Source organism: Balaenoptera borealis, assembly GCF_965194805.1.
Source record: "Balaenoptera borealis genome assembly, chromosome: X".
Lineage (NCBI taxonomy): Eukaryota > Metazoa > Chordata > Mammalia > Artiodactyla > Balaenopteridae > Balaenoptera > Balaenoptera borealis.
Window position 1 is genome coordinate 70,061,379 of NC_138881.1, and position 20,961 is coordinate 70,082,339.

At 37.9% G+C, this 20,961-nt stretch overlaps 1 protein-coding gene across 16 annotated transcripts in view; it reads right to left on the reverse strand.

The window, feature by feature from the left end:
- Window positions 1-20,961, reverse strand: part of RPS6KA6 (ribosomal protein S6 kinase A6) — a 203,782-nt gene that overhangs the window by 111,513 nt on the left and 71,308 nt on the right. For 13 of the 16 annotated variants that reach the window (XR_014239569.1, XM_082377129.1, XM_082377142.1 and 10 more), the window contains one exon: window positions 6,633-6,692. Coding sequence is in view for 15 of the 16 variants with exons in the window: in XM_082377142.1 (XP_082233268.1) it covers window positions 6,633-6,692 (60 nt within the window). In the remaining variant the exon portion in view is untranslated. Of the gene's footprint in view, window positions 1-6,632; window positions 6,714-9,588; window positions 9,665-20,961 lie in introns of all 16 variants that reach the window. The other 3 variants (XM_082377130.1, XM_082377134.1, XM_082377141.1) reach the window with 2 other exon arrangements.

The following is a 20,961-nucleotide window of genomic DNA, read 5'->3' on the forward strand; positions in this document are numbered from 1 at the left end:
GATATTCCATGCAAATGGAAATCAAAAGAAAGCTGGAGTAGCAATACTCATATAAGATAAAATAGACTTTAAAATAAAGAATGTTACAAGAGACAAGGAAGGACACTACATAATGATCAAGGGATCAATCCAAGAAGAGGATGTAACAATTATAAATATATATGAACCCAACATAGGAGCACCTCAATACATGAGGCAACTGCTAACAGCTATAAAAGAGGAAATCGACAGTAACAAAATAATAGTGGGGGACTTTAACACCTCACTTACACCAATGGACAGATCATCCAAAATGAATATAAATAAGGAAACAGAAGTTTTAAGTGACACAATAGACGAGATAGATTTAATTGATATCTATAGGACATTCCATCCAAAAACAGCAGGTTACACGTTCTTCTCAAGTGTGCACGGAACATTCTCCAAGATACATCACATCTTGGGTCACAAATCAAGCCTCAGTAAATTTAAAAAAATTGAAATCATATCAAGCACATATGGTCATATCTGACCACAACGCCATGAGATTAGAAATCAATTACAGGGAAAAAATCCTAACAAACACAAACATATGGAGGCTAAACAATACGTTACTAAATAACCAAGAGATCACTGAAGAAATCAAAGAGGAAATCAAAAGATACCTAGAGACAAATGACAATGAAAACACGATGATCCAAAACCTATGGGATGCAGCAAAAGCAGTTCTAAGAGGGAAGTTTATAGCTATACAAGCCTACCCCAGGAAACAAGAAAAATCTCAAACAATCTAACCTTACACCTAAAGGAACTAGAGAAAGAAGAACAAACAAAACCCAAAGTTAGCATAAAGAAAGAAATCATAGAGATCACAGCAGAAATAAATGAAATGGAAACAAAGAAAACAATAGCAAAGATCAATAAACCTAAAAGCTTGTTCTTTGAGAAGATAAACCAAATTGAGAAACCATTAGCCAGACTCATCAAGAAAAAGAGGACTCAAATCAATAAAATTAAAAATGAAAAAGGAGAAGTTACAACAGACACCACAGAAATACAAAGCATCCTAAGAGACTACTACAAGCAACTCTATGCCAATAAAATGGACAACCTGGAAGAAATAGACAAATTCTTAGAAAGATGCAACCTTCCAAGACTGAACCAGGAAGAAATAGAAAATATGAACAGACCAATCACAAGTAATGAAATTGAAACTGTGATTAAAAGTCTTCCAACAAACAGAAGTCCAGGACCAGATGGCTTCACAGGTGAATTCTATCAAACAATTAGACAAGAGCTAACACCCATCCTTCTCAAACTCTTCCAAAAAACTGCAGAGGAAGGAACACTCCCATACTCATTCTATGAGGCCATCATCACCCTGATACCAAACCAGACAAAGATACTACATAAAAAGAATATTACAGACCAATATCACTGATGAATATCGATGCAAAAATCCTCAACAAAATACTAGCAGACAGATTCCAACAACACATTAAAAGGATCATACACCATGATCAAGTGGGATTTATCCCAGGGATGCAAGGATTCCTCAGTATATGTAAATCAATCAATGTGATAAACCATATTAAAAAATTGAAGAATAAAAACCATATGATCATTTCAATAGATGCAGAAAAAGCTTTTGACAAAATTCAACACACATTTATGATAAAAACTCTACAGAAAGTGGCATAGAGGGAACCTAACTCAACATATTAAAGGCCATATAGGAAAAACCCACAGCAAACATCATTCTCAGTGGTGAAAAACTGAAAGCATTTCCTCTAAGATCAGAAACAAGACAAGGATGTCCACTCTCGCCACTATTATTCAACATAGTTTTGGAAGTTCTAGCCACAGCAATCAGAGAAGAAAAAGAAATAAAAGGAATACAAATTGGAAAAGAAGTAAAGCTGTCACTGTTTGCAGATGACATGATACTATACATAGAGAATCCTAAAACTGCCACCAGAAAACTACTAGAGCTAATCAATGAATTTGGTAAAGTTGCAGGATACAAAATTAATGCACAGAAATCTCTTGCATTCCTATACACCAATGATGAAAAATCTGAAAGAGAAATTAAGGAAACACTCCCATTTACCATAGCAACAAAAAGAATAAAATACCTAGGAATAAACCTACCTAGGGAGACAAAAGACCTGTATGCAGAAAACTATAAGACACTGATGAAAGAAATTAAAGATGATACCAACAGGCGGAGAGATATACCATGTTCTTGGATTGGAAGAATCAATATTGTGAAAATGACTATACTACCCAAAGAAATCTACAGATTCAATGCAATTCCTATCAAATTACCAAAGGCATTTTTTACGGAACTAGAACAAAAAATCTTAAAATTTGTATGGAGACACAGAAGACCCCGAATAGCCAAAACAGTCTTGAGGGAAAAAAATGGAGCTGGAGGAATCAGACTCCCTGACTTCAGACTATACTACAAAGCTACAGTAATCAAGACAATATGGTACGGGCACAAAAACAGAAATATAGATCAATGGAACAAGATAGAAAGGCCAGAGGTAAACCCACACACCTATGGTCAACTAATCTATGACAAAGGAGGCAAGGATATACAATGGAGAAAAGACAGTCTCTTCAATAAGTGGTGCTGGGAAAACTGGACAGGTACATGTAAAAGTATGAAATTAGAACACTCCCTAACACCATACACAAAAATAAACTCAAAATGGATTAGAGACCTAAATATAAGACCAGACAATATAAAACTCTTAGAGGAAAACATAGGAAGAACACTCTCTGACATAAATCACAGCAAGATCTTTTTTGATCCACCTCCTACAGTAATGGAAATAAAAACAAAAATAAACAAATGGGATCTAATGGAACTTCAAAGCTTTTGCACAGCAAAGGAAACCATAAACAAGATGAAAAGACAACCCTCAAAATGGGAGAAAATATTTGCAAACAAATGAACGGACAAAGGATTAATCTCCAAAATATATAAACAGCTCATGCAGCTCAACAGTAAAAAATCAAAAACTCAATCCAAAAATGGGCAGAAATGTAAATAGATATTTCTCCAAAGAAGACATACAGATGGCCAAGAAGCACATGAAAAGCTGCTCAACATCACTAATTATTAGAGAAATGCAAATCAAAACTACAATGAGGTATCACCTCACACTGGTCAGAATGGCCATCATCAAAATCTACAAACAGTAAATGCTGGAGAGGGTGTGGAGAAAAGGGAACCCTCTTGCACTGTTGGTGGGAATGTAAATTGATACAGCCACTACGGAGAACAGTATGTAGGTTCCTTAAAAAACTAAAAATAGAATTACCATATGATCCAGCAATCCCACTACTGGGCATATACCTAGAGAAAACCATAATTCAAAAAGACACATGCACCCCAATGTTCATTGCAGCACTATTTACGATAGCCAAGTCATGGAAGCAACCTAAATGCCCATTGACAGACAAATGGATAAAGAAGATGTGGTACATATATACAATGGAATATTACTCAGCCATAAAAAAGAACGAAATTGGGTGATTTGTTGAGACGTGGATGGATCTAGAGACTGTCATACAGAGTGAAGCAAGTCAGAAAGAGAAAAACAAATATCATATATTAACACATATATGTGGAACCTAGAAAAATGGTACAGATGAACCAGTTTGCAGGGCAGAAATTGAGACATAGATGTTGAGAACAAACGTATGGACACCAAAGGGGGAAAGCGGCAGGGGGGTGGGGGTGGGGGTGTGATGAATTGGGCGATTGGGATTGACATGTATACACTGATGTGTATAAAATTGATGAGTAATAAGGACCTGCTGTATAAAAAAATAAATAAAATAAAATTCGAAAATTAAAAAAAAATAAATGACCCCAACGCTCACAATGACCCTAACTCTGGCCACACACTAATCCCTGACACCAGGCACAGGGTGAGGTTTAACCCCAGTGGCAGACAAGCCCTAAATCTTAGTAGTCCCTGGCCATTTGCTCAGGCCTCAAATTCTCCCATGAACCCAGTCCTTCATGTGGAAAATTAAGCCTCTCTAGCCCTGCTACAGATCCCAAACTTAGCCCTACTCTCCGAAACTGTCCCTACAAAAATCCCACCGCGTTTTCTAAGGATTCTTACTACTAGAATCTAGAGGCACAAGAAAACAGATGGACTAAACAGATGGGAAAGGCCCCCGAGTGGTAAGGTTGTTGATGCTGGAAGGTCCCTTAGACAGCATCCCACCTCACCCCCTCATTTTACAGCCAGGCCCAGAGAAGTTAATAAGTAACTTGTTCAAGGTCACACAGTGAGTCCACAGCAGAACCAGAATGGGAACCCAGGCCTCCTCTCAGTCCAGTGCTTTCTCTGTCTTGCCTCACTCACAGAGAGTAGGGAGCATCTCTCATCTGGTAAAACAGCTCCCAGAATTTCCTTTGGGAACCCACTTTTCCCCTGTTCTCTACCCAGGATTTTGGTCAAATCCAATCCACGCAGCACCAAGTATTCCCATGGCCCTGTGATCAGTTGTGGGCTAGACTCAGGAGCCAGGCAAGGCAAGGCAAAAAAGTTAAAAAATAAAATAAAATTTATATGGTTAGTGTTTCTTATCACCCAGATCATTTAACTGACACAAAATGAATATCTGAACTCTCACACAGCAGAAATACATAATGCTTTAAGTCCCAATAACTCAGGCCACAAATTAAATCAAATCCTTGGAAGTGATTCTAGGTTCCTTATTCTGCGAAACTTTAGATTCCCCTTTCTAGCCACTGAAGTTAACTGCCTAATGTAAATCACATTAACATCGAGCACTATATTTTTACTGTCTTTCCATTAAAACTGTACTTCTTGGCTCATTTTTTAAGATTAATTTTTATTGGAGTATAGTTGATTTGCAATGCTGTGTTAGTTTCTGCTGTACAGCAAAGTGAATCAGTTATACATATACATACATCTACTACTTTTTAGATTCTTTTCCCATATAGGTCATTACAGAGCATTGAGTAGAGTTCCCTGTGCTATAGAGTAGGGTCTTATTAGTTATCTATTTTATATATAGTAGTGTGTATATGTCAATCCCAATCTCCCAATTTATCCCTCCCCCCTTCCCCTTTGGTAACCATAAGTGTGTTTTCTACATCTGTGACTCTGTTTTGTAAATAAGTTCATTTGTACCATCATTTTTTTTTATTAAAGTTAGAAAAGTAAATATTTAACAATAACCCTATGTATATGTCTATGTGTTTACATTGGCTACACATGTACACATACATACATACACACACACATTTTTTTTTCCTCCTGTGCTGTGGGGCATGGTATTTCCCTGTTAATTTATTAATACTGAAATACACACTTCCCCATTGCCTTTGTATTTCCTTACGCTCTATCGTTTATAAACTAGCAACATAAATATTACTATGCCTTAGCGCATATGATCTGCAGATAAAGCTCTAGATGATTTTGATAGAAGTTTACATTTAATTACATTCAAAATTAACATAAAAGCTATTATGTAAATTACAAAAGCTAAAATGACAACATTTTACATCCCATCTTGTTAATCAGAACTGAGATTACTGTTACAACATCAGTATCTGCAGAGAAAGTTGATTTTTACATAGGACATTTCAAGGGAGAGTATTGGACAAACCCAATTTTAATCTCTCTGCTGGTTCCTATCTGAGAAAAATTCACTTTAACAGGTTTCGGGGGGAAAATAAAGACATGAAGGATGATTTTATCCACAGCTAAATAAGAAAAGAACAGTGCTTTCCTTATTTTCCACTTCTTTGCATCTACACAATACACAACTGACCTAACATGAGGCACACCGGGTCATTAAGCCTTGATTCTGCTACTTGTTAGTTTTATGGCCTAGTATAAATCATAATAACCTCTACAGGTCTCAGTAGACTTATATATACAATGAAAGTATTATAGAATACTATCTCTGAGGCTCCTTCCAGGTTTAAACAAAATCTACAATTCTATGAAAATATCTATAGAAATGATAATCAAAATAACAACATCGATGGGGATGTCTACTTTAGTCAGACCCTCCCTAAAATCTTAAGAACTCTCTTCTGTATAACTAGACCTTGTAAAACGGGAGACTAGGATTACAGGCCTTGCATAGAATGGCCTGCCTAATAGCTAAGCAGTCTTTTAAACCAGTTAGAAATTTCTGAAATAATTTACATGCAGTCCTTTTTGAAAGCCAGGAAATAGATTTTAAATGACCTCAATTTATCCTTTTAGTTAAATATTTTCTCGTTAGATCTCCTTTCTACCCTAAAGTTGAAGCCAGTTTTATTTAATTCAGAGGATTCTATATTTAAATAATCCAGTTACTCATATACTGGTAATAAAAACTTCATCCATTACACTTAAAATGGGTAAATTTCATGGCATGCAAATTATGCCCCAATAAAGTTGTTAAAAAAAAACTTTATGGATAAGAATTTCTGGCAAGAAAATCTGGCCTATATTTTGAACTGTTGCCGTTTTATTAATAATTGGATTTGCTTATTAACTTACCTAAATACATTTATTTAATTGACAGAAGATTTTCTCCTTTCATATTATTCTCTTTCCTTATAGTCTAAAAATGTAGCTTAATAAGTTAACATGAGTACTTACTTGGCAAGAATCTGCTTCTCCCTCTTCCATTGGCTCATCAACCATTTTAAGACCATTCACCTGAAAAATATTGTTCAAAAACTGAAGTTCAAGAGTAATAGAACAAGAGTAGTAACTAAGAAAAATATAACCCTAGGCACTGCCCTTCACAATTTAACAAGATCCACACTTACTGAAACACAAAAGGACAAAGGACACATAGAAGGTACTTAAAAAAGGAACATTATTAATATGATTTCCAGATTGTCTTTGAAAATCCTTGAATTTCAGAGCTGTGTATTTCATTTCATATTGTTTAAAGCTTTGCTATGGTGAATGAACATACACTAAACATATGACATGTATACATTCACTAGGACTGTCCCGAACCAAATATTTATGAGACAGGAAAAATACCACAGAGGAAATTTATTGTGAGGATATATTCAAAGCAAATTAGGATGGGAAGAGTTTCATATAATTGCACTGTTGTGAATTCCTTTCCTTTCGATCAGTTCAATTAAAATTTGAGTTACTCTACAGAAGAAATAATAAACTATAGGAGAAAAATATAAATGGCCATGGAAACAAAATTATTTCAAAATACAAAGCTTAGTGGGTAATAATACTCTTCAAGCAATACTTCAGGAAGGAGTAAGCATAGAGAACTTAGATCAAGGGTCTGCAAGCTGTAGCCCATGGGCCAAATCTGGCCCGCTGTTTTTATAAATAATATTTTACTGGAACACAGACACATCCATTTGTTTCCATATTATCTATGGCTGCTTTCTCACTTCAACAGCAGAGTTGAACAGTTGACAGAGAACCTATGCCTGTAAAGCCTAAAATATTTACTATTTGGCCCTTTACAGAAAAAGTCTGCCAACCACTGATCTAAGATGTTTGAAAATTAAGCAACAGCAAGATGGTCTAAAAAATAAATTTTACCACTGTCTATTTATGAATCCACAGAAAATTTTAAAAATATTAAAAAAGAAAGAGAGAAGAAAAAAGTAAATTAAATAGAGCTTCTGGTGACAGCCAAGATGGAATAAGACTATCTCTCCTCTGATTATTAACTAAAAACTTTGGACAAAACACAAAAAGCAACTACCTGAGGACTCTGAAAACTAAATAATAGCAAGCAGATTAGGAAGGGAAATCAAAATTTGAATAGTAACTAGTACTCTGGTGAGTTTCTTGGGTTTACTTTTCACCTTTATCTCTTGATTTTGACCCAAGGAGAGACTGAGTCATGGAACGCCTGTATGAACAAAATTTCCAAGAGAAATCCCACTTTCTAAACAGAGGACCAGAAAAAGACACACTTTTGAGCTGGTGAGCACTAAGGAGAACCCTAATTTTTCTTTCTTTCCCACTTTTTTTCCCTTTTTTGACTGCCATTCCTGCTCCAAGGCAAGCCTCATTCATGAGAAGACCTCTCTCTCTGGTCAGAGGAACCAGAAAAAGAGGCTCATATAAGAATAGTATGGGGGTAATCCCTGTTGTTGTTTTTTTCACTCTCTCCTTCACTTCACCCCAACAGGCAGCCCCAACAGTGCAAAGCTATGTAACAGCATGAAAGGCTAAGACTATGAGAGAAATTCAAATTTCTGGTCAGAGGAACAAGAATAAAAGGTCCATGTCAACTGGAGAATCCGTAGAGGAAATCATGGAGGAGATCAAATGGGAAAAGGATATTCCCTAATTCTGTGTATGAACAGACACAGTCCTGGCCTCAACAGCAAACTGCACATGTGTGGAATAAAACCAAAGAAGTCTAACAAAGGATTTGAAAATGGAACTGCAATATCAATCACTGCTCAAGTCTCAGACTAAACCACTGACTTAGCACAGGCACTAAGTGGCAAATGCAGGGTGCTGACCCAAACACTCTGAAAACATATTTAACATTGGAACCATCATCCAGAGAGGGAGAGATAAAACTTGGGAGTCTGAACCTAACCACACAGACTGCTTGCTGAAACAATCAAAATCAGCAGGTATCAATTCCAGGACAACTCCAATGTTGAAACAGCTAACAAGGACTTTAAGCAGCTATTATAACTATGCTCTTTTGGGTGAAAATAAACACACTTGAATGGGAAGATTAAAAGTTATAGGCAGAGAAAAAGAAACTATAAAAAAATCAAATGTAAATAACTTTAAAACTAAAAATTACAATGTATGAAATATTTTTAAAATACTGGATGGGCTCAATAAAAGACTGGAGATGGCAGAGGAAATAATAAATGAAAACAGATCAATAGAAATTAACCAATATGAAGAAGAGAGTGAAAATGATTAAAAGCAAATGAACAGAGTCTTAGAGACATGTGGAACAATATCAGAAGATCTAAAATCTATATCATTAACATCACAGAAAAAGAAAACAGTAATACAGAAAAAATTAAATAAATAATGGCAATTCAATTCACATAAAATGTTAAGAGGAAAGTCTGTAGAGACAGAAAGTAAATCAGTGGTTCCTTAGGGCTGGGGGATGAGGAGATGGGGGTGATAGCTAAAACTATAGTAAAAGCTTTCTATTTGATGTGACAAAGAAGTTCTAAAATTGACTGTGGTGATAGTTGTACATATTTGTGAATACTGTATACTAAGTATACACAAGGTTGTCCATTTTAAATGGCTGAATTATGTGGTATGTGAATTATGTTTCAATAAAGCTATTTTTTTTTAAAAGGCTGAGAATTTCCCAAATTTGGTGAAAAATATAAATTTACAGTTTTAAGAAGCTCAGTGAAACCCAAAAAGTATAAAATTAAAGAAAGCCACCTCAAAACATACCTGAAATAAACTACTCTAAATCAGAAGAAAAAAGGAAGAAGTTTTGAAAGTAATGAAAGAAAAACACATTACATAGACATCAACTTAAATAACTGCAGACTTCTTATGAGAAATCATGGAGGTCAGAAACCAGTAGGAGAATATTTACCTGAGATAAATGGAAACTTACGTTAACACAAAAATCTCTATACATGAATGTGTATAGCAGCTTTGTTCATAACTTTTTTGGAAACATTCCAGATGTCCTTCAAAGTGGAGAAAGAATAGAATACTACTCATCAATAAAAAGGAAAAGATTATTGATACTTGTAACAACATGGATAAATTTTAAATGCATTGTACTGACAAAGAATCGAAACCCAAAAGGCTAAATATTGTATGATTATATGTATATGACACTGAAAAAATGCTATAGGGAAAGAATTCATATCACCGGTTTCCAGGGGAAGGGGAGAGAGGAAGGGAGAATACTATCCAGCAATGAAAAGGAATGATCTATTGATATATTCAACAACATGGGTGAATCTCAAATACATTATATAGTAAATGGGAAAAATCAGCCTCAAAAGGCTACATACTGTATGATTCCATTTATAGGACATTCTGGAAAAGGTAAAACTATAAGGCATGGAGAAGGGATTAGCAGTTGTCAGAGGTTAGGCCCAGGGGTAGGCACCAATGGGAATTGCAGGGGGTGGCGGGGGGAATGATGGGACTAATCTATACCTTGATTGTGGTGGTGGTTACACAACTCTACGTATTTGTCCAAGCTCAGAACCTTACATAAAAAAGAGTGAATTTTACTGTACGTAAATTTTAAAATTAACTTATTAAAGAGTAATTTACCCTGCATTATTTACTTGACTAGCATCTTTCTTCTAAAATCTCAACAAGAACCAAATAAATGATGGTTCATCACCCATGATGTCCTTATCTTACTTGACCTTGTTGTAGCATGTCACAGTTGACCAACCACTCTCTTCTATTTGCATTTTTGTGATACCATACTTTAATTTTCTTTTACTCCAATTTCTTTGCTCTTTTCAGTATCCTTGAAACATTGTAGATCCTCAGGAAATGGACTTGGCTCACCTTCTCATCTTGCTCCTCATTCTTTCTCCAGATAGCTAATTTACTGACATGACTCACATTTACTCAGACACTACTCTTCTGAGCTCCTGATCCATATAACGAACTGCCTACTTGACATTTCCACTTGCTCATCTCACATGTCTCAAAAATAACCAATACAAAAACAAATTAGTGATCTCCCCCCCACACACACATAAATCTGCTTTCCTCCAGGGTTCCCGATTTCGATAAACAGCACCATTATTTATCATCTTAACTCAAAAGCACATATAGACTATGCGGGATGAAAAAAAAACACGGTAATGAATTCATCACTAGCATATAGGAAAAGGCACATTCAGCAAGAGAGTCCACAAACCAATATTAAGACAGAATACTGATAACTGAAATTTTACTACAAAATGGCTCTCAGGATTATCCGTAGAAAAAGGTAATACTGCTTTCCTCTGTTACCTCAGTTACTGGTTACTTCCAATTCATATCATCTTATGATTAATTTAGCATGAAGCCTAAGAATATTCATTCCTATAAAGGACCTCAGTATTCAGTGATATTTACTATAAATTAAGTCATTTTTACCTGCATGAAAACAAAAACATTTTCAGAATTCTCTGGGACGATAAACCTTTATTTCAAAAATAAAATTTATAATTTGAAAAAACAAGCAGATAGGCTGTTTCTGCCAATTAAGTGCCAAATAGGGAAGAAAAAATTTCCTACATAAGATTCTGAAAAGCTTATCAACAATTATAAAGACAGTAATAATTTACTCAAATACTCAAACCCAAGTGAACACCCTCTCATATCAGAGCCTAGTGGAGAATTCTTTTAAATTATTTTCATCCTCTCAGAAAATAATTAAATAGATCACTTTATAAGATTCTGGACAAATAGAAATACTAAGCTGAGTCAAAGTACTCACCTGATCTCAGAAAATCATATAGGTCACCCCAAAACTATCATTTTCTTACTGCTAATGACAAAAGCAGCTCATCATGGAAAATTAAACTGAGAAAAAATATTTTCCCTTCAGATCCTTAGAATTGGAGGTGGTGTGGGAAAATGAACACATAAGTGCACAGAGTTTTGTAAAAAGACTGCAATCTGGCCATGCTAACACTATTAAGCATACATCTGTTTCTCAGTGTCAAACTCAAGAAGCTCATGACTTGGTGTTGACAGATATACTGAAGAAAGAAGTAGAGAGATAAACAAGCAAGGAAGAACAAGGTACAAGGTAAGTGAGAAGTATGGGTGATGTAAATCATTAACAAAACATACATAGGACACCAGTATTCACAACAAATTTGATAGTATTATAAACTTTCAAGTAGTCTCCAGGATCCCCAAATTCCACCCAGTAGACAAAAGTCCTATATTTATATAGTACCTAATGTTAAAAATGTTTAAGAAGTTCACATATAAAGAAAATTTTCTCTCTCAAATAAGCTTCATGTTTCCAGGTTAGCTGCTGACAGATTTAGAAACAAGAGTTCTTCAATTATTTTCACTTCATTTAAATAGCTACAGCAAATCAGATCTAAATTTGGAGGTGGGTCCACATCTGCCTAAAACAAAGGTCTTTGTCTGTATATAGGCATACCTCAGAAATATTGCAGGTTCAATTCCAGACTACCACAACAAAGAGATTATTGCAATAAAGCAAGTCACACAAATGTTTTGGTTTCCCAATGCATATAAAAGTTATGTTTACACTATACTGTAGTCTATTAAGCATGCAATAGCATTGTGTCTTAAAAAACAATGTACATACCTTAATTTAAAAATAGTTTATTGCTAAAAACTTCTAACCATCATCTGAGCCTTCAGTGAATTGTAGCAGTAACATCAAAGATCACTGATCACAGATCTTGGCTGCTGACATGCCATCCAGACTAAGGAAGACCCAAACACTTAAGGGTCACGTGAGCCATAGCCATGACTGCACTGGCAAACACCGGAAGTACCCAGGAGGCCAGGGTAATGCTGGTGGCATGCATCAACACAGGATCAACTTTTACAAATATCATCCAGGTTACTTTGGGAAAGCTGGTATGAGTTGTGAAAAGAACTATGTCAGGAATGAATGACATATGACCTGAGGACCTCCATGTTTGCTGTTCATGCTGGACTTTTGCTGAATGCTCTAAATTAAAACTGCTGAATAGTTCCTGTGTTGCTAAAAGGAAAGAATAATGCTGAGAACTGGATTTGTTCTGGACTAAAGAAAACATACCTTTCCCTAGTAATGAATGAGATGCATTCCAAAACCCAATTGTATGTAAAGAACAATTTTACCCTCCAATCCAAATTCTTGGTAAACAACCTATGAAAGCCTATATTAACTGCCCTCTTTTTCCTATAGAAAAACCTGTTATTTTCTTCCAGTGGGACACTATTCTGGGTTCCTCCAGAATCTGTGATCCCCGAATTGCAATTCTAAGACCTCAAATAAACTGTCTTTTTGCCTCTTTACAGTTCATGGTCCTTTTGGTTGACATTTTTGGTGTCAGAATTGGGATCCAAAGCAGTCTTCCTCCCATCTCCAAAGCTGCCGTGGATTCGAGCAAGATACTTGCATGAGCCCCTTGTGCTCTGTTGTCTCCCCAGTGGCGTTGGATCTGGGTAATAAGTCCTCTCAGTCCCAAACCTCCCTCCTAGGTTGAGAGTCAGGCCCTTATTCTGGGTGTCTTTTGTTTGGTCAGTCGCTTAAGGGCTTGCTCCCTTTTGGTGAGTGCACTATAATGGGATGTTCACAGTCTAAGACTGTTTTGGGGAAGGATTCTCGCCCATCTGGGACTCCAGCTGGGTACCTGTACAAAAAGTACGGTGCTGCCTCTTGTGCTTACCTAGATGAATGGCAATGGTATACCAGAGATAACATCTGGCTACAATGGGGAACTTCTGAAATTTCAAAATTGGTCTTTTTATGTGCACAATTAGGAGCTAAAGGGTTCAAAACTAAACAAATAGAATGGGAAGCCTATTTCAATTAGTACATTGAAGCCTCTCAGTGAGCTCATGAAACCCAAAAGGTTTGCAAATCTAAAACTGCTTCACTTCAGGATACTGTTTCCAAACTCACTGCTGCAAATAAAGATCTGTGCTCTCATCTAAATACTCCAGAAAAGGCTCAAGAGCCCTCTTCCTCCCCTCTTTCTCCTTTGGCTCCTATGTATCCTAAACTTGCTGAGCTGCCATTCTATCTTTCTGATTCTCCTATTCCTCCTCCAAAATCTTTACCCCCACCTCCCAGCCCTCCCATAAAAACCTTTCCCTTTGTCACTACTTTGAACACTGATGGCATTTGCTATCTGGTAGACTACAGGCCTTCCTTCATCCCCTGCAGAATTATGAGTCATAGCCAAGGAATTTCCCAAGGTCACTGAGGACCCCCTCCGCTTTGCAGAAGAATTTAACCTTGTGATATAAACCTATGATCCAGGCTTCTCTGACTTGTATCAACTAAAAGGAATCTTAGCTGGAGAAAATCAAGCCAGACACTGCAAACTACTGCCAGCTGGCTTCACCCTTTAGATGATATCCACAGAAAGGACATCAGTGTGATGGCACCAGCTTCTCAGGTGGCTCGAGTCCTTCATGAAGCAATTCCTTACGCTTTTCCACACCCCACTGACTGGGGAAAATTCAGTCTACTACACAAAGACCTGATAAAACTGTTCATGATTATCATTCATACCTAAAGTTAGTATTCTGGGAAAACTCCAGACTACATGCTGGGGTAAACAATATTCAACCCTCTTTAATTCAATCTTTGTTGGGGACTAGATGAGGAACTTGGACTGCTGATGAAATGGGTACAATCAAATTGGGAAACAGTGGTCTCTCCTGATCTAGTCAATTTGGCTAATCAGCTATCTAACAATCAAATGTACAAAAAAATGTAAGACCACTAAAATCATGAATTTGCAACTGCATCAACTGGCTGCTGCTGCTCAGTGGCCACTTCAATGGAAAGACCAGAGTTCCCATAAGGGTCCCTTCCAGAAGCCAAGCGCCTACCACTATTGTAAGTAGACTGGCCACTGGAAGAATTGCCTAAAGTTAAAAAGAAGGTTCTATTAGCAGCCCGAGACCCCTTGCTCTGACTTTTTTCATGAACTTTCTGAGAAATTTGAGAAGTGCCTCCTTTTTGTACACTCATGAATAGGGATGCTCTGAGGAAAGTGTCGGGGTCTTCCCAGTACTCCCATTGGGAGAACTGGACCTTTTTATAGGAGCCAAAGCTATTACTGTTCTTATGGACACAGGAGCAACTTTGTCTGTCTTGAACCCCACCAGCCTCAAGGCCCCCCTTCTTCAGAGTACAGAAAAAGTACAAATGGTGGCCCCCTTGTCTTTCAAGATAAGCTCTCTTTAGGGAACTCACCAGTTCCTTCTTGCTCCTTCTGCTCATGTACACCTTTTGGGCTGAGACCTCCTGGAAAAATTACAACCTAATGTTTCCTCTTCCCCAAAAGGGGAAATACACTTACAAATCCTTGACTCCTCAAGGTCTACTTCTAACTCTAGTCCTAATATTGAGATCCCCTCCTTGCTCCTGTCTTGTCAACTCCCAATCACAAGGATTTGCTAAATTCTGTTCTTCCTATCTATGGTGCACCTCTTTAAATAACATAGGATGCATTCATTCAGCACCACCAATTAAGATCCAGGTAGACCCTAATAAACCTTTGCCTCACCTCAGATGATACCCTCTCAGGCTTGAGGCCCTGTAAGGAATTTATCTCACTGTAGAGGCACACCTCCAGAAGGGCCTAATGAGCCCATGCCCCAGTCCCTGCAACACATCAATTCTTCCCGTACGCAAGCCTCATGGTCAAGGTTGGCATTTTGTTCAAGATCTTCAAGCTATAAACAATACAGTCATACCGTGTCACCCTGTGGTCCCCAACCCTCATACCATTCTCAAGTTAATCCCTCTAAACACACAGTTCTTTACAGTCAGAGATTTATGTAGTACTTTCTTCAGCATTCCTGTCCACCCAGATAGTCAGTACCTGTTTGCCTTTATGTGGGAAGGACATCAATTTACTTGGACTGTTATGCCTCAGAGCTACACAGAAAGCCCTACTTATTTTTCACAGATATTGAGACAAGACTTGGCCAATTTATATTTTGCCCGAGGCTCTACTTTACTCCAATATGGTGATGACCTTTTGTTATGCTTCCCCCACTGAGAAAGCAAGCCTCAAGGATAGCCTACACCTCCCACTCAGCTAGCACATAAAGAACATAAGGTCTCAAGGGTTAAGTTCCAATTTGTTCGAGATATAAACAAAGAAGATCAAAGAGTGTTTCTGCTCACCACCCAGTTCTACAAGGATTAAGTCACAACCCACAGCAGTCACTGACCAACAGCACGGTCTGAGAGGAAATTAAGACAATAACAGGATGCTGTGTGCTTTGGACAAGCAGGCCCCTTAAGTAGTTAGATATATATCTCAGGAATAATTTTAATGAACCCAGATTCTTGCATCTTCCCATACATAGAGAAGCACTAAAATCAAACTTGAGATATCTGTTCTTCGTGACTTGCAGTAATCTTTTAGGAAGATGCATTATGCTTGCCTGCACGTATTCTCTAGCTAAAAAATCATATATATACTGGCTTCTCCCCTACCTCCGTGGAGCAGTTCCCTCAGAGCTATGGAGAGGCTGTCTCCTGGGCATATAAAAAGGTGTTCATTAAGGTCCTTGAATAAAATTTAAACTCACAACTCTTATGTTGTGTGTCTTTCTTTAAGTCAACAAAACCCAGGTAGGATACTTGAGTCATTTGTTTACCCCTCAAGGGCTAATGCTGGATACTACACACATCCAAGGCATATCACAGTTTCCCCTTCCTGTCACCAAATGCCAGTTGAGAGGCTTTCCTGGGCTAGCAGGCTATTATAGGAGTTGGGTTCCCAATTTCTCCTTTTATGCAAAACCCTTTTATTCCCTTTTAAAGGACAAGAGACACAATCCTCTTGTTTAGAATCATGAGGCTGAGTCAGCTTTTAAAACTTTAAAAACTCAGTTGGCCACAGGCCCTGCTTTAGGAAACCCTAATTATTCTCTTCCCTTTCTACTATGAAGTTAGTGGAAATACCCTTGGAGTGCTCGTTCAGCCGCACGGAGACAAAAGCATGCCTATCGGCTATTATAGCCAACAATTGGAACCCGTAACTCAAGGACTTCCACCTTGCCTTTGAGCAACAGCAGCCACTGCTGCCCTTCTGCAGACTACAGAACAGTTATAGGGTCTTCTTTACAAGTGTTTGTCTCTCACTCTGTTGAGGCACTCAGGAACTCACACTATACACAACACAATCTGCTAGCTGACTGACATCTTACGAAATCTTATTGCTTTCCTCACCAAATGTCACTTTGTCTCATTGTAACTCCCTAAATACTGCTATTCTCTTACCATCACCAACAGATGAGACCCCACATGACTGCATAACCACAACTGATCTTTTGACTAGTCCACATCCAGATTTACAAGAAACACCTTTAGACAACTCCGATGCTTCTTAGTTTTCCGATGACCCCTACTTACGAAATGACGATGGGCATGTGAAAACTGGGTATGCTATTACTATTCCCTTCACTTTAATAGAATCTAATGCTTGGCCCTTTACTTCTTCAGCCCAACAAGCTGAACTATAAGCACTCACTCATGCCTGCACTCTGGGCTCTGGCAAACACGCTAACATTTACACAGATAGCAGGTATGCTTTTGGAGTAGCTCATGACTTTGGAATGCTTTGGAAACACAGAGGTCTCCTGACCTCAGGGGGAAATGAAATTTAAAGCAGCCCCTTTGTTAAGGCCTTACTGGATGCAATCTTGCTCACAACAACTGACAATAATAATGGTCCTAGCATGTTCCAAAGACAACACTGAGGAAGGAAAGGGGACCAATGAGCAGATAGAGCCACTAAGGTGGCAGCATTACAAGATTCAGGCTCCATAAAGGAAACTCCTCCTGTTGGTCATTCTATTCACACCATGTTACCTACTACTTGGAAGGACACCAAGATTTAAAGGGTATTATCAGAGATGGGCAATTGCATGCTACAGCTAAGGAACAGAGGTGGGTTTCTGAAGGATGAACATTTGATCAACATACTGGGCTTTGGTATGGGCCAAATGGTTGCCCTGCTCTTTCTGAAGTCACTCAAGAAACCATGTTAAGATTAACATATGAAATGACTCATTGGGTAACTGATAAAATGAAAGCCTGGGGAAAACAATACTTTTCGAAACCTTTTCCCACAGTAGCAACCGAAATATGTCAGAGGTGTCAGATCTGTCCTAAGTACAATGCAGAAAAACCTACTCATACTTCTCAAGGCCACCTTCCTTTGCCTCCTGGTTCCTTTGCTGTCTGGCAACTGGATTCTATCCAGCTGCCTCACTCTCAAGGATATAGATATTTTCTGGTGATGGTTTGCGTGTATTCCCATTGGTTAGAAGCATTTCCTTACAAACGAGCAACTGCCCTTGCAGTAGACAAAATACTGTTGGAAAGGACTATTCCTACTTGGGGAATTCCCTTGGAATTACATAGTGATAAAGGTACCCACTTCACTGGAAAAATTCTAAATGCTGTTTGTGATCTGGCCTGTATTACATTTCCGCTGTGCCTATCATCTTCAACCTTCTGGTCTAGTGGAAAGACCAATGGCATAATCAAAACTCAATTGGCAAAACTCTCTAAGGCCTTCAGCCATCATTGGCTTAAATTGCTACCCATAGTTCTATTAAACTGAAGATCTATACCCTTTGGAAAACAGAAACTGTCACCATTTGAAATAATCACTGGAAGACCCATGATTCATGACTCAGGACTGTATGAGCCACTTCTAGTCAAGGGAGACCTTTTACATTATTGTCAAAGTCTCATTACGGCTCTAAAGAAAAATACGCACCTGGTTGAAAAATCTTTTCACACTGTGCTCTCAGGGGACAAAGGTATAGACCACCACAATTTACAACCAGGGGACTATGTTTTTGGAAAAGACATCTTTTAAAGGACTCCTTACAGCCCAGATGGAAAGGACCCTATCATAGTACTTTTAACCAACCCCTGTGCTGCTAAACTTAAAAGCACTGATTCTTGGATTCATTTTTCACATTTTAAAAAGGTGTTTCCACCTGAGTGGGCCTCTGGAACAGTTGGAGACCTAAAGCTGAAATTGACCCAGAAGTGAAACAGATGACACCTGATATAGATGGCTCTTCCAAGACTCTGGACCAGGCCAGTACTCTCCATGATCCCCAGCAATGAAATTTCTCTCATTACCCTTGTTCTAATTGTGGTCACCATAGAGTTGTGATATCTCCCTCATTATGTAATATCTGGTGATGCATCAACCTACCACTCTCCTTATTCTCCTTCTTATATTAGACACATTTTCAAAGAGTGAAAATTTTCATGTATGGGTTTACACCTAGAATGACAGTTCAGAAAAAGTGACCCTGGCCCTTTGGTCCCCTAATTTTGAAGGACTGGAGAACTGAACTTTTGGGACTCTTCCTTGTGGCTACAGGTTTCTTAACGTTCTGTGCCCTACTACATACAGTGGGCATCCTCTGTTGATGGTAATTCTATGAAAACCATAGATCTTGCTTTAACTCTGCTGGGAATAAGCCTCTGGCCCCAATTCTTGGCCATCTGATTAATCTGTTCAGCTTGGGAATCTTTTATTAACCAAGGCCAATGAGCCACCCTTACTCCCCTTTATATTAAAATGGCTGATTTTTCTTGGGATAGTTATTTCACTAGAGTTATGTTGTTATAATGTCTCTCTTAATATCCATACAGACCCCTTACGCCTGGGAAAATAATCCCTTAGTCCACATTTCCCAAAGTCTAGACACTGCAGGAAATCAAACAGACTGTTGGATATATCATCAGTGCCCCAGACTACTCACTGAATACTGAGATCTCCTTACCTTAGCTACCTCCAATCTTACTGGTATCCCCCCACCATGTCTTATTTAGAATTCATCTATTCTCCTAGCATATTGTGTCCATCTACTCAAATCCACAGTTCCCTTCCCCTGTTTGGCCAACAGAACTAGACCAAATGCCCAACAGTTCCTTAGGAACATGTGTTCCAAGGGAATCCTGAGGTTACCTGGAAACATCAGATCCAGCTTCCAAACACCCACATTTACCTCACTGTGCAACAACAAAACATATTATCATGATAACCCCCATTTTGTTTTCAGGATTAATATAATGCTCTTAAAGCAGTTGGCACAGTGTCTGACACGTGCTCAATAAATACCTGATGTGTGAACGTTTTCCTGCCAAAAAGAAAATACAGGAAAAAAGTATATGAAACATTTTAGTTAATAATTCACCAAAGGTACATAATGCTACCTGTGTGCAAAATAATATATCTGTGAGTCAAAACTTACTGCTACATCGTCATATGCTACTGATTTAATAGATTTAGTTTCGACATACTATCGTGGGAACATTACTCTTAAGTAATGATAGAATCATTTTTGGTCAACTTGAAAACAATCTTCCAAATCAACCCATAAAGGTACATACATTCATGCATAGATGCCTTACTTTAAGAATCACAAATTGGAGAGAAGTGAAAAGTATCTTTGTATATTTTTACTATGACACACTTTATCAATTTCACTAACAGTCTTTTAGTTGGGCATTTCCAAAAATAAGTCTTTTTGTTTTGCTTTCCACATAGATTTAATTTGCATCCTGAGTTTTTGTTTTTTTTTAATTAATTAATTAATTTATTTATTTATTTATTTATTTTTGGTTGTGTTGGGTCTTCGTTTCTGTGAGGGCTTTCTCTAGTTGCAGCAAGCGGGGGCCACTCTTCATCGTGGTGCGTGGGCCTCTCACTATTGTGGCCTCTCCTGTTGCGGAGCACAGGCTCCAGACGCGCAGGCTCAGTAGTTGTGGCTCACGGGCCTAGTTGCTCTGTGGCATGTGGGATTTTCCCAGACCAGGGCTCGAACCCGTGTCCCCTGCATTAGCAGGCAGATTCTCAACCACTGCGCCACCAGGGAAGGCCGCATCCTGAGTTTTAAACTACTAAATATTTTCAAAGGTTTATTAATAGTTATGGCCATTTCCCCAGTAGACTTTATATTTATAATCTTTTAGATTGAATTCTACAGTCAACAGACTACTTATAGATAATTTGATAGCACCTGCAATATTCATTAAAATGATTTGCTTTGATCTTTCTGGCTTTCTAATTATACAATATTCCTGTTGTTTTTACCCCAATAGGTTAGTCCTTTCAAACATACCCACCTAACCACTGCCACTGCTTCAGGGAATATTTAAGAAAGGGCAATTGTGTTTCAAATCGCTCTGAAAGAGTTATTATTTTGGGGGTTTTTTTTGCCTGCACCACATGGCTTGTGAGATCTTAGTTCCCTGACCAGGGAT